Here is a 13283-nt window from a genome sequence, read left to right as displayed (position 1 = left end):
CTCCTGTCCTGCTCACGCCGTGAAGTCCTGGGTGGCCAGGTTGAAGACGTTGCTCTCCATGGACCTTTGCCACGTGCCCCAGTTCCTCCTGATCTCAGCCTGGACCTGCACCAGTGTGGGCACTGCTGGCACCCAGGGACGCCAGACAGCACCCAACAGAGGGGACTGGGGGGCAAGGGGAGGAGGAACTGACCCTGCCCACCCCAGCTTTGGGGCACCCTCGGGGTGTCCCCGTGCCCGCTGTGGTGCCCGGGGTTGGGGTGGGGACACACACTCACCTCCCCATTGAGGAAACAGTAGAGCAGAGCCACCAGGAAGCCCTGGAGAGGACAGGCAGAGCAATTTGCACCCAGAGGAGGGGGCTGGACCCCTCTGTGCTCATCTCCCTACCTTTACCTCCTTCCACTGGAGAATCAGTGCCAGGTTCTCCAGGCCCTGCCCCAGGTGTTTGGGGGCACCCTCTCCCAAAAGAGGCCAAACCCCCACGTTCCAGAGGGTCCTGGTGAGATTTGGGATGGGGCCATGGGGCTTTCCCTGCCCATCTCACCTGGTAGGAGCCCAGCACGAGCTCGAAGTAGAGCCGGGCATCCACGCCCACGTGCTCAGGGAAGAGCGCGAACACCACGTAGTGCACCCCAAAGAGGGGGATGAGCAGCAGCGTGGACTTGGTCAGCCTCCTGTGGAGAGGGACAGGGCTCTGGGGGCTCCTGCTGCCCCCTCAGACCTCCCCAAAACCTTGGAGAGGTTCTGTGAGAGACAGATCCTGGAGGCTCCAGGGCTGAGCTCTGTGCTCCTCCAAGGGAGGTCCCTCTGCCCTGGGACTCCGGGGTGGGCACAGCCCTGTCCCCATCCCAGACCTCACAGTGGGCACAGCCCTGTCCCCTTACATGTACTGCTGCTTGTGGGTTCTGCTGAGGTCCGGGCACCGGATCTTCTGTGCCAACATCCTGGTGACGTTGAGGAAGATGAGGAAGTTCACCTGCCCCAGGAGGGAGGCCACGTCTCATGCCCTGCACAGTCCCTGGATGGGTCCCCTGGCCGTGTGGGACCCTGGCTCTGGGGGGGCCTCTCAGGGGGCACACTCACAAATATGGCCAGGAGGATGGGAGCCTTGATCACCCACCAGTACACACTGGAGTAGTCATCCCAGCACCTATGGGACAGCAAGGTGGCTCTGGCACCCACGGGGACCCACATGGCCCAGCTGTCCCCCCGCCATTTCTTTGGCCAGACCCCTGACCCCTTTGCACCCCTCCTGCCACAGGACCCACCAGAAAACAGAAATAACATTGAAAGGCTGGCCCAGTCCTGCCCTCCTGAGCATCCATCCCATGCCAAGGGTTCATTTCCCAGCCCTTGGACTGGGACACGTGGCTGGGGTGGCCTGGACGAGGCCAAGGGACAGTTTGACAACCAGAAAGACCCAACCCCTCCTGCTCTTACCCGTGGTTGTCATACTGGAGCCTGGTGAGCACCCACACCCCGACTGTGACAACAGGGACACCTGCAAGGACAGGACACAGGCAGGGATGGCCCCTCCAGTGCTCTGGGAAGCCCCCGTGCCACCCCTCTGTCCCTCGTCCCCAGAACACGTGTCCAGCTCAGTTCTGGGTGTGGCAGGAAGGTGACAACCATCCCACCTTCTCCAAGAGAAGGAAGTGGTGGTGCCATGTCTGTGTCACCCTCCTGTCCCCACGCTCTTCCATCACACCCTGGCACCTGGGATGGGCATTCCCAGCCCCAGGTGGGTGTGGGAAGAAGGAGGAGCTGTCCTGACCAGGCCAGGTTTCCCCAGCAGCTCTGAGCTCTGGCAGGAGCAGGTGGGTGCCCACCAAGGCCATGCAGGAGATGGGGTGGGGAGATGCTGGACGCTGGCCAGGTGGGTCCCAGATCAGGCCGTTCCCAGGTGGTTCCTGCCCAGGGATGCCCAGGATGTCCCCAGGCTCACCCCAGCCCATGAGGACGTAGCCCCAGGTGTAGCTCCTGTCGCAGGTGAAGGTGAGCAGCAGCAGCGTCTGCAGGTACAGCCCCTCCACCAGCAGCCAGTAGAAGTTGGCCAGCACTGAGTACTGGAAGAAGGTGATGGCTGCCTTGCAGGTCACCTGCCAGGGGAGGAGGGGATGGCTCAGAGTGCAGCACAGGGGACTGTCACCCTCCTGTCCACCCTCTTGAGGACACCCGTGATGGCCTTTCAGTGATGGCCTTTCAGTGATGGCCTTTCAGTGCAGCCCCAGGGACTCTGCCCCAGCCCCTCACACCACCTGCACCAGGTTCTGCTCTGCCTGTGCCCCATGGGCAGGTGACCACGGGCTGGTTTTGTAGGATCTTTAAAAACCCCGTGGTTGTGTCTGTGGTGTTCTCAGTGCTGTGTCTTCGCTCAGGGGTTCCTGTTTTGATTGAAAACCTCAGATCTGAGCAGTACCTGGTGCTGGTGGGGCTGTGCTGAGCTTTAGCCCCACTGGGGACACCTAGCCTGAGGCCAGAGCAGTTTTGAGGACAGAATTTATTCCCTGCACAAAGGGAAATGCAGAAATGTTGAACCTCCCCATGGCCACCCAGGACAGAATTTCCTCCATCTCACAGCTTCTTTCTTCTCTCTGCAGTGACAAATTCCCCCAGGTCCCACCAGACCCCTCCCAAAGAGCCCCTGCTGTGCTCCAGGGCTGGGGTTTGGAGCAGTTTGGGATTCACCGTGGACATTGTGCAGTGGTCGATGGACTCGTCCGAGAAGAGGACCCTGTCCTTGATGAACACGGCCGTGCCCCGCAGGATGAAGGAGGTGAAGAAGTGGATGTGGATGGAATTCCTGGTGCAGTGCAGCTTCCTGCAGGAGGGAGAGATGGGCTGGGCCCAAACAGAGGCAGAGAGGGTACTTTGTTGTCCCCTTCCCTGGGATCACTGCTGGTGATGGTCACAAAGCCCTGGAGAAGCTTTCCTGCTCTAAAAGCAGGAAGGGCAGGGCTGTGCTTTGTGGCATTCACATTCTCTGAAAAAATCCCTTCACCCGGGATTTTTCTCCTGGGAAGCTGAGAAGCCTCAGAGAAAAGGAAAACAATTCTTATCTCATTTGCTTCTCCTGTGCTGTGCCCATGTGGAATGTGTTTGGAGATTGTTTACCCACAGGTGATTGTTCCATTGGATTCTGCTGTGAGTTGTTTTCACTCTTTGGCCAATCAGGGCCAAGCTGTGTTGGGACTCTGGAAAGAGTCACAAGTTTTCATAATTATCTTTTTATCCTTCTGTAAGTACCCTTTCTGTATTCTTTAGTATAGTATCATATCATATCATATCATATCATATCATATCATATCATATCATATCATATAATATTGTTTAATATAACAATATGAATATAATATTATTATATTATTTAATATTATATATTAATATATTATTATACTATAATATAATTTAATATAATATAGTGTAATAAAGTAATAATTTAGCCTTCTGAGAACATGGAGTCAGATGCATCATTCCGCCATTCATCAGGGCATTTCCCTGCTAATACAATAGCGCTGTGCTTGGGGCTGCTCAAGGACCTTAAGGGAACATCCCAGAAACCTCTGGAGAGCCCAAACCTGCAGCACGGGGACATGTGCAAAACCAGAACCCAAGAGGGCCACCAGGGAAGGACAAAGCTGCCATTGCTCTCCTGTTTCCCTGTCGGCTGGGATGGGTCCTGGCTGCTCCAGGAGGGGCCAGGCTGGGGGCAGCCGTTCCTGCTGGGGTTTGTCCTGTGTCCCTCCAGCCCTGGAGCAGCTCCCAGCCCTACCTGAAGCAGCAGAAGATGCCGATGGCCAGGAGCAGCGCTGCCAGCGACGTGGAGTAGCCACAGGTGTAGAGCACCTTCATGGTGACAAAGTGGCCTCTCTGCAAAGGACAGCACAGTGGAGGGAGGGGACAGGGACAGGCAGGGGCGATGGGATAACCCAGGAGCATCTCCATGGTTCTTTGGCCAGTGGGCAGTGTGGGGACACAGGGACAGGGGACACGGGGCCAGTGGGCAGTGAGGGGACATGAGGACACAGGGACATGGGGCAGTGTGGGGACACAGGGCCATGGGGACATGGGGACACAGCCATGGGGACATGGGGCAGTATGGGGACATGGGGACACAGGGGCATGGGGACATTGGGAAAAGGGGCTGTTTGGGGACACAGGGCCATAGGGACATGGGGAAATAGGGACATGGGGACACAGGGACATGGGGCAGTGTGGGGACATGGGGCCATGCGGCTATGGGGCAGCGTGGGGACATGGGGCCATAGGGACATAGGGAAATAGGGACACAGAGCTATGGGGACATGAGGAAATGGAGACATGGGGTCATGGGGGACATTGGGGACATTGGGAAATTGGGACATTGAGCCATGGGGACAATGGGGACAATGAGCCATGGGGCCATGGGGACACAGGGCCATGTGGGGACGTGTGGCCATGTGGGGACATGTGGCCAAGGGGAAATGGGGCCATGGGGCCAGATCCCCACAGCCCCAGGTGTCCCACGTGCCTTGGCCTCGGTGTCATTGCTGCTGCCCAGCATCTCCAACTGGCAGGCGCTGTGGTAGGGGGGGCTGGGGGGGCTCCAGCCCCACTCGGTGCAGTTCCTCTGGATCAGCCCTGCAGGACAAGGGGGGACCTCAGGGGAGCCACGGGTGTCACCTCTGATGGCACCCCCAAAATGGCCGGTCTGGAACAGACAGGGACAGCAGCGTGGTACCTGTGGGCTGCCCCGTCCCTCCTGGATCCCATTGCTGCTTCTGGACCCTATCACTGCCCCATCCCTCCCCAACCCCACCCCTCCCTCCCAAATCCCATTGCTATCCCATCCCTTCTGGATCCCATGGCCCCATGCCTGGAGCTGCCAGGAAAACTTCTGACAGGGTGTGAAAACAGGCACAGATCCCTCCAGGTGAAGGGAATTGGGAATTAAGGCTGTAAAAGTGCTCAGTCGTCCTGTGAGGGCTCCTTCGAGCCTCTCCTGAGCTGTTCCTACCCCAAAGCAAATATTTCCCAACATTTCCTGAATTACTCCTGTCTGAGGAAGTGCTGGAATGTTCCAGTGGGAGCTCGGGAGCCCTGGGATGGGAAGGGAGGGCAGTGAGGGGACTGTCCTGGTGCCACCAGGATGGAGGATGAGGTCCCCAAGAGCTGCACCCACAGAGGGATGAAAGGATTTGGGTCCCCAAATCTCTGTTTTCCTGTCCCTGCTGGGGCTGCAGTTTCCACCGAGGACATTTTGGGACGGGCAGGAGCTGTGGGGTGGGAGGGAAGGGCTGGGGTGGCTCTGGGGGCCCTGGCAGGGCGGGTGGGGCCGTGGGATGAGCGATCCCCGCTGGATTCAAACCTTTGGGCTTCTTGAAGACACTCAGGATCTCGGGGCAGGTGACAGCTCGGGACTGGCCCTGGGGCAGGGCTGGCCAGCAGCTGAGCCCGTCCCACTCGGTGGGGCAGCCTGGGGAGGGAAAGGACGCCAGGGCAGGCAATTCCTGCTGTGCCTCAGTTTCCCCGCTGATGCCATCAGCCTCTAAAGCCCTGCAAGCCCCCAGTGCTCCCTCAGCCCAGCTTCCCCTTCCCCGTCCCCTTCCCCCCTTCCCCCCTTCCCCTTTTTTCTCCTTTCCCCTTTCCCCTTTCTTCCCCTTTCCCCCTTTTACCCCTTTCCTCTTTTTTCCCCAACCCCTTCTCCCCTTCCCCTTTTTTCCCCTTTTTTCCCCTTTTTTCCCCTTTTTTCCCCTTTTTTCCCCTTTTTTCCCCTTTTTTCCCCTTTTTTCCCCTTTTTTCCCCCTTTTTCCCCTTTTTCCCCCCTTTTCCCCCTTTCCCTCCCCTTTCCTCTTTCCCCTTTTTCCTTTCCCTTTCTTCCTTTTCTATTTTTTCCTTTTCTTTTTTTCCTTTTCCCTTTTCTTCCTTTTCCTTTTTCCCCCTTTCCCTATTTTTCCCTTTTCCCTTTTTTTCCCTTTCCCCCCCTTTTCCCCTTTTTTCCTTTTCCCCTTTTTTTCCCTTTCCCCCATTCCCTTTCTCTTCCCCTTTCCCTCTTCCCCTTTCCCTTTTCCCCTTTCCCCTTTCCTTTTTGCTTCCTTTTCCCATTTCCCCTTCCCCTTTTCCTTTTGCTGGAGGCTCAGCTCAGGATGTGTCCCCAAGGACAGAAGGAAGTCGTGCAAGGGTTTCTGCATGACTTAAGCTTAAACAACTTTTACTTCCCTATCCAGCACTGAATTCCTGTTTAAATCATTCTCAGTTTTCTGGGGAATGAACACAGCCAGGCAGACTCAGGGCCTGGAGGAATTTATGATGGGACAAGGAGATCCCAGCGCCGGCCAGCTGCTGTCCCAGCCTCCATCATTAACCCTGCAGATCCACATTATTCATGGAGCCATTCCCAGCAGGGAATGTGGAACTGGACAGGGCTGATGAATTTCCTCTGATTTCAGCCTGGGGGTGGCAGTGCTGGCAGAGAGGGATTTGCATCCACAATGTCAAAGTGGGGCTGGGTTTTTGTTCTGGAGGATCAGGGAAGTGAGCACAGAATTGGGATCATCCCTGAGAGCAGACCCTTCATTTCTTGGGGTTTTGGGAGCAGGGAATCCTGGAATGGTTTGGGTTGGAAGGGAGCTTAAAACTCATTCAGTTTCACCCCTGCCATGGCAGGGACACCTCCCACTGTCCCAGGCTGCTCCAAGCCCAATGTCCAACCTGGCATTGGGCACTACCAGGGATCCAGGGGCAGCCACAGTTGCTTTGGGAATTCCATCCCAACCCATCCCCACCCTCCCAGGGAACAATTCCCAATTCCCAATCTCCCATCCATCCCTGTCCTCTGGCAGTGGGAGCCATTCCCTGTGTCCTGTCCCTCCATCCCTTGTCCCCAGTCCCTCTTCAGCTCTCCTGGAGCCCCTTCGGGCCCTGCAAGTGGCTCTGAGCTCTCCCTGGAGCTTCTCCTCTCCAGGTGAGCACCCCCAGCTCTCCCAGCCTGGCTCAGAGGAGCCTTTGGAGCCTCTCCAGGGCCTCCTCTGAAATTTTAGCCCCCATAGTCCAGAGGATAGCATGGATATGGTGCAAGGAATGGAAGAGATGGAAGAGGAAAGGCTGGGAGAGCTGGGGGTGCTCATCTGGAGAGGAGAAGCTCCAGGGAGAGCTCAGAGCCCCTTGCAGGGCCCGAAGGGGCTCCAGGAGAGCTGGAGAGGGACTGGGGACAAGGGATGGAGGGACAGGACACAGGGAATGGCTCCCACTGCCAGAGGGCAGGGATGGATGGGATATTGGGAATAAGGAATAAGGAATAAGGAATAAGGAATAAGGAATAAGGAATAAGGAATAAGGAATAAGGAATAAGGAATAAGGAATAAGGAGATCCCAGGGCCCTCCCTCCCCATGGATGGGATCTGAGCCTGTCCTGGAGTCAGGCTCCCCACGCTGGTGCAAGCAGGGAAAGGGATGGATGCAGCTCAGGTGGACAGGGACAGCAGAAGCCCCAGGATTAAACCCAGATATTAATTATGCATTCCCACATCTCGGATATTTTCCTGCAGTGAGGTTCCTTCCCCTTGGCTGGCACAGTTCAGGTTGCAAAATGGACCTTTTCCAATCAATTTGGCTTTTCCCTGCTAAGCTGAAGGATAAATGACATTTCTGCAGAGTTACTTAAGCAATTATGCACCTTCATATGCATTTAGTGCTTAATTTTTCCACTGCTATGAGATGAAACCCCTGGAATTATGCCTTCCTTATTCTCCAGGTGACAATTTTTGCCTGGGATTTGGGCCATTCCACTTTTGGATGGAAACTGAGATGCAATTTAAAAAAAAAGGATGTCCAAAAGCAGCACTTGAAAATTGGTTTTTCAACCAGTTAATTCATTTAAAACCCCAGATATGGGAAAACTGAGCTGCTCAAAAAAATGTTTGGCAGTAAAATTTACTGAATTAGGAAGGGGAGCAGATGTGAGGTGGTGACACCACAGAGTGACCCCGGTGCTGGTGGCCACAAGCCTGGCATTGGTGCAGGGGGATGGAGGGGACTCTGCCAGGGGCAGGGACCAACCCAGCACTGCCAAACTCCATGAATCCCTCCCTGGGGGGGTGAGGAGGCTCCAGGGACAGCTCAGAGCCCCTTGCAGCGTCAGGACCCAGCACATCCCTCTGTCTGTCCTGAGCAGCCCAGAGCCCTGCCAGGGGGCTCAGAGACCCTGGCACAGAGCCCAAAATGCCCCTGTGGGTTTGGTTATGACCCGTGGAGCAAATTATCAACCTTGTATGAAGACCAGCAAGCCACAACAGTTTAAGTAGAATAATAGTGAAGTTATCACAGGGTGGAAAAGTAGATTTTGGGGTTTCTAGAATAGGGGTTCAGGGGGCAAGATGGAGGAATCTGGGCATGTCCAGCCTTTCTCCTTCTTCTTGGTCTCCATCTCCTGCTGTGATGGTGGCACTTTTGGATTGGTTTAGAGTAGAAGCTCACTGTCTAACATAGGTGATAGGTATTGGAAAGTAATTGTAAATATTGTCTACAGTTTTTAGTATAAAGACATAACACTGCCCCAGGGGCAGGCAGAGTGCCTGGACTGTCTTGCTGAGCTGACCTTGGCAGGGCAGGAGAAACTTTTTTATAGATAAGATAAAATAAACAACCTTGAGACCAAGAAATGAAGAGCTCTGACTCCTTCTTCAAGCGCAGGGCTGGGAAAAGAGACTTTCCAACTTTTCTTGGGGTCACTCTGAGCAGCAAGAGATACTGACATTGCAGAGCCCAAAGGGGCTCCAGGAGAGCTGGAGAGGGACTGGGTACAGGGCTGGAGGGACAGGACACAGGGAATGGCTCACAGTGCCAGAGGGCAGGGCTGGATGGGATATTGGGAATTGGGAATTGTTCCCTGGGAGGGTGGGCAGGCCCTGGCACAGGGTGCCCAGAGCAGCTGGGGCTGCCCCTGGATCCCTGGCAGTGTCCAAGGCCAGGTTCGACATTGGGGTTGGAGCACCTGGGACAGTGGAAGGTGTCTCTGCCATGGCAGGGGTGGCACTGGGTGGGCTTTGAGGTCCCTCCCAATCCCAAACATTCCAAGATTCTCTAAACCCACCAGGGCTGAGTTCTGGCAGTTGTTTGCATCCCTCAATCCCCTCTATCCCATCCCAGCAGCATTTCTGGCACTCTCCGGGGATCCTCCTTGAGCTTTCCTTAGTGCTGTTCTCATTTCCCTGGAAATCCCAAACCCACGAGTGCTCTGCAATCCCCTCCCATGGTCACCCTCCAGGCACCCCTCAGGATTCCCCCCTGCTCCCAGGGAGCTGATCCAGGCTCACCCTGCCCTGCCTGCCCCGGGCTGGGGCTCTCGCTCCGGATCCTCTGCAGACATTCCTCCTCCAGCTGCTGGAAGTGGAGCACGATGGAGCAGTCGGGATGAGTCCCCTGCACCTTGGAGAGGGGAAAGGGCAGGCAGGAGAACCGTGGAATTGTGGAATTGGAGCCATGGAATTGTGGAATTGGAGCCATAGAGTTGTGGAATTGGAGTCTTGGAACTGTGGAATTGGAGTCATGGAATTGTGGAATTGGAGTCATGGAATTATAGAAATGGAATAATGGAATTGTAGAAATGGAATCATGGAATTGTAGAAATGGAATCATGGATTCCATTGAAGGGACCACACATCCATCCCAGTCCCCACCTGCCATGGAATTGTGGAATTGGAGTCATTGAATTGTGGAATTGGAGTCATGGAGTTGTGGAATTGGGGTCGTGGAGTTCTGGAATTGGAGTCATGGAATTATAGAAATGGAATCATGGAATTGTAGAAATGGAATCATGGATTTGGGTTGGAAGGGACCACACACCCATCCCTGTCCCCACCTGCCGCATTCCAATTGAGGAATTGGAATCATGGAGTTGTGGAATTGGAGTCTTGGAATTGTGGAATTGGGGTCTTGGAATTGTGGAATTGGAGTCATGGAATTGTAGAAATGGAATAATGGATTTGGGTTGGAAGGGACCACGTACCCATCCTAGTCCCCACCTGCCATGGAATTGTGGAATTATGGAGTAATGGAATTGTGGAAGTAGAAGCATGGAATTGTGGAAATGGAATAATGGAGTTGGGTTGGAAGGGACCACAAACCCATCCCAGACCCCACCTGCCATGGAATTATGGAATTAGAGTCATGGAATTGTGGAATTGGAATCATGGAGTTGTGGAATTGGGGTAATGGAATTGTGGAGTTGGAGTCATGGAATTACAGAAAGGGAATCGTGGAGTTGGGGTGGATGGGACCACAAACCCATCTCAGTCTCCATCTGACATGGAATTATGGAATTGGAGTCATGGAATTCTGGAATTGGAGTCATGGAATTGTAGAAATGGAATCATGGAATTGTAGAAATGGAATAATGGAATTGGGTTGGAGGGGACCACACACTCATCCACACTCATCCCAGTCTCCACCCGCCATGGATTTGGGGAATTGGAGTAATGAAATTGTGGAACTGGAGTAGTGGAATTGTAGAAATGGAATAATGGATTTGAGTTGGAAGGGACCACAAACCCATCCCAGTCCCGCCCTGCCCTGGAATTGTGGAATTGGAGTAGTGGAATTGTGGAATTGCAGTAATGGAATTGTGCCCATTCCCTGGTGTTTGTGCCCATTCCCACACATCCCTGCCCATTCCCAAGTGTCCATGTCCATTCCCATGTATCCCTCCATGCCCATTCCCACATCCCTGCCTATTCCCAAGCATCCCAGCAGTTTCAGGGCTGTCTGGAACAGGGATCTGGTGCACCTGGGTTTGTGTTGCTGATTGTTTCAGTGAGAGGCCAGAGGTGTAGGAGCTGCAGGAACAGAGGGATGAGGACGGATCCCTGAGCTTCCCAGCACAGGGAATGTGGGACCTTGGAGCATCCCTTGGCTGAGCCCTGCCCTGCCTGTCCTGGCCATGCGCCCGCTCCTCAGGGTCCCTTCACTTCCCCCAGGAGATTTTGTGTCCTTTTCCTGCTGAATACAAGATTTCAAGGGAATTTCAGCCTGGAAAAGGCGTTTTGGGGATGGCTCTGGGCACAGCACTGGGAAGGCCCAGGAATTCTGCTCCTCCTCCATCCTTCCAGTGATGGGGGCATGGATGGGGCAGGGGGGTTTCTCTCACCCCTCTTGGGCTGCAGAGCTGCTGGGTTTGGTTTCTTAGTTATGGCAGCAGGGCCAGGATGCTGAAGCAGGAACAGGGAATGTGCTGGGCTCCCTTCCGAGCTCCCTGCAGGGCAGGGAATTCCTGCTGTGCCTCAGTTTCCCTACTGATGCCATCAGTCTATAAAACCCTGCAAGCCTCCAGTGCTCCCACAACCCAGCTTCCCCTTCCCTTTTCCTTTTTTTCCCTTTCCATTTTTTCCTTTTCCCTTTTTTCCCTTTCCCTCGCCTTTCCCTTTCCCCTTTCTCTTTTTTTCTTTTCCCTTTTTTCTTTTTCCCTTTTCCCTTTTCCTTTTCCCTTTTTTCCTTTTCTTTTTTTTTTTTAGTTTTCTCTTTCTTCCTTTTCTCTTTTTTTCCTTCTCCCTTTTTCTCTTTCCCTTTCCCTTTTTTCCTTTTCTCTTTTTTTCTCTTTTTTCTCTTTTCCCCCCTTTCCCCCCTTTTTCCCCTTTCCCCCTTTTTTTCCTTTTTTCCCTTTCCCTTCCCCTCCCCTTTCCCCAGCACAGCCTGACCACCCCAGCGCTGTTTCTCTCCCTCTGGCAGCACAACCGCCCCAGTGCCCCCATTCCCGCAGGGATTTGGTGCCAGCCATGCCCATATCCCTGTCCTGGGGGTCACCGGTGGCTGTCCCTGTCCCCTGCACCCCCTGCACCCAACCCCTGTGCTGGGGGTGCTCTGTGTGGTGTGGGGTGGAGGAGCCGTTCCCAAGGGATCATCCCTGGGACCTGAACCCTCGGGACCTCTGCCCTGGGGTGTCCCTGAGCACTGCTGGGTCCTGGGGGTCCCAGCTGAACCTTTGTCACCACATTGTCCCCAGGAGCTGCGGGAAAGTCCCCAAGGGGAGCTGGCAATTTTGGAGGACCACAGATGGGATGGGATGGGATGGGATGGGATGGGATGGGATGGGATGGGATGGGATGGGATGGGATGGGATGGGATAATGGGGTGGGATGGGATGGGATGGGATGGGATGGGATGGGATGGGATGGGATGGGATGGGATGGGATGGGATGGGGTGGGATGGGAGGGATGGGATGGGATAATGGGATGGGATGGGATGGGATAATGGGATGGGCACCCCCACCCTGGACAGAAGGACCCCTCACTCCTCCCATCCCCACAGGTGTCTGGCATGGGGGACCCCCGGTGCCCCCCATCCTGTCCCCAGGGTCGCTCACCTGGAGCATGGGCAGGAGCAGCAGCAGCAGCAGCGAGCGGGGCCGGGGTGGCTGCCAGGGACCCCCCATGGCTGAGGCAGCGGGGTCCCGGTTCTGTCCCAAAGGAGGGTCTGGGGACAGCCCGGCTGCTCCTTCACGGCCCGGGGCTCCGGGGATGCCCCGCACCTCCCTCTGCCCTGTCCTGTCCCGTGTCCCTCCGGACCCTTCCCTGTCCCTGTCCCTGTCCCTGTCCCTGTCCCTGTCCCTGTCCCTGTCCCTGTCCCTGCTGTGCTGTCGCTGTCGCTGTAGCCGCCGGGCTCGGTGTCACCGCTCGGGGATGCGGAGGCTCCTCCCTCCGCCGGGATGGATGGAGCAGCTCGGGAGGGACCCCGGGCTGGCGCTGCCCCCCCACCCTCGGCACCACCGCCCTCGGCACCCCCAGGGGGACACCGAGCCCCTCCCGGCCCCTCGGGGCAGCCGGGATGGAGAACAGCTGGAAAACAGCTGGAGAAACGCTGCGGGAATGGGGTGGGGGGTGCGAAGGTCACATCCCTTGGCGGGGACAGGGACGGTCCCTCCAGCCCTGTCCCCAGCGTGACTCTGCTGCCCCCAAGGTGTCTCTGCTGTCCCCAAGGTGGCTCCAGTGGCCCAGGATGGCTCTGCTGTCCCCGGGGTGACTCTGCTGTCCCCAAGGTGTCTCTGCTGTCCCCAGCGTGGCTCTGCTGGCCCCAAGCATCACCTGGGCTGTTCTTACAGGAAAAAAAAATCTGCATCTGTAAATATATAAATATGGATAAAATCCATATAAATATGTATTGGGGATATGTAAAATAAATCCATTTATAGAATTCTCTCTGCTGGAAAGCCCCAGCCCCCTCAGTAAGGAGAATTTTGACTCAGAAGTCACAATTTTAATTATTTTAGTAATGGGAGCCCCAATTCTGAGGAGAATTTAGGGGTGCTGTA

At 55.4% G+C, this 13283-nt stretch overlaps 1 protein-coding gene across 1 annotated transcript; it reads right to left on the bottom strand.

Moving 5' to 3' along the window:
* Positions 1–12: 12 nt before the first annotated feature.
* LOC131568684 (vasoactive intestinal polypeptide receptor 1-like) lies at positions 13–12407 on the bottom strand. The gene is made up of 13 exons (XM_058820791.1): positions 12339–12407; positions 9297–9408; positions 5351–5458; positions 4514–4623; positions 3776–3873; positions 2692–2824; positions 1949–2102; positions 1444–1504; positions 1087–1153; positions 888–979; positions 548–677; positions 279–320; positions 13–105 (listed from the first exon to the last, which is right to left on the bottom strand). Exons 1-13 carry the CDS (start codon positions 12405–12407, stop codon positions 13–15), a joined length of 1269 nt encoding a protein of 422 aa, XP_058676774.1.
* Positions 12408–13283: the final 876 nt, after the last annotated feature.

The sequence above is a fragment of the Ammospiza caudacuta genome, chromosome 27 (genome assembly GCF_027887145.1).
Source record: "Ammospiza caudacuta isolate bAmmCau1 chromosome 27, bAmmCau1.pri, whole genome shotgun sequence".
NCBI lineage: Eukaryota > Metazoa > Chordata > Aves > Passeriformes > Passerellidae > Ammospiza > Ammospiza caudacuta.
The sequence above is the reverse complement of the archived record's forward strand: the minus strand, read 5'-3'. Positions and strand labels throughout refer to the sequence as shown.

Excerpts from the sequence above, each read along its gene's own strand:
- LOC131568684 (XM_058820791.1), bottom strand. The coding sequence starts at position 12,407 with ATGGGGGGTCCCTGGCAGCCACCCCGGCCCCGCTCGCTGCTGCTGCTG. Across the intron at positions 5,459-9,296 it reads CCCGGGGCAGGCAGGGCAGG|GCTGCCCCACCGAGTGGGAC; the intron begins GTGAGCCTGGAT and ends TTCCCTCCCCAG. Across the intron at positions 1,154-1,443 it reads CTCCAGTATGACAACCACGG|GTGCTGGGATGACTACTCCA; the intron begins GTAAGAGCAGGA and ends GCTGTCCCATAG.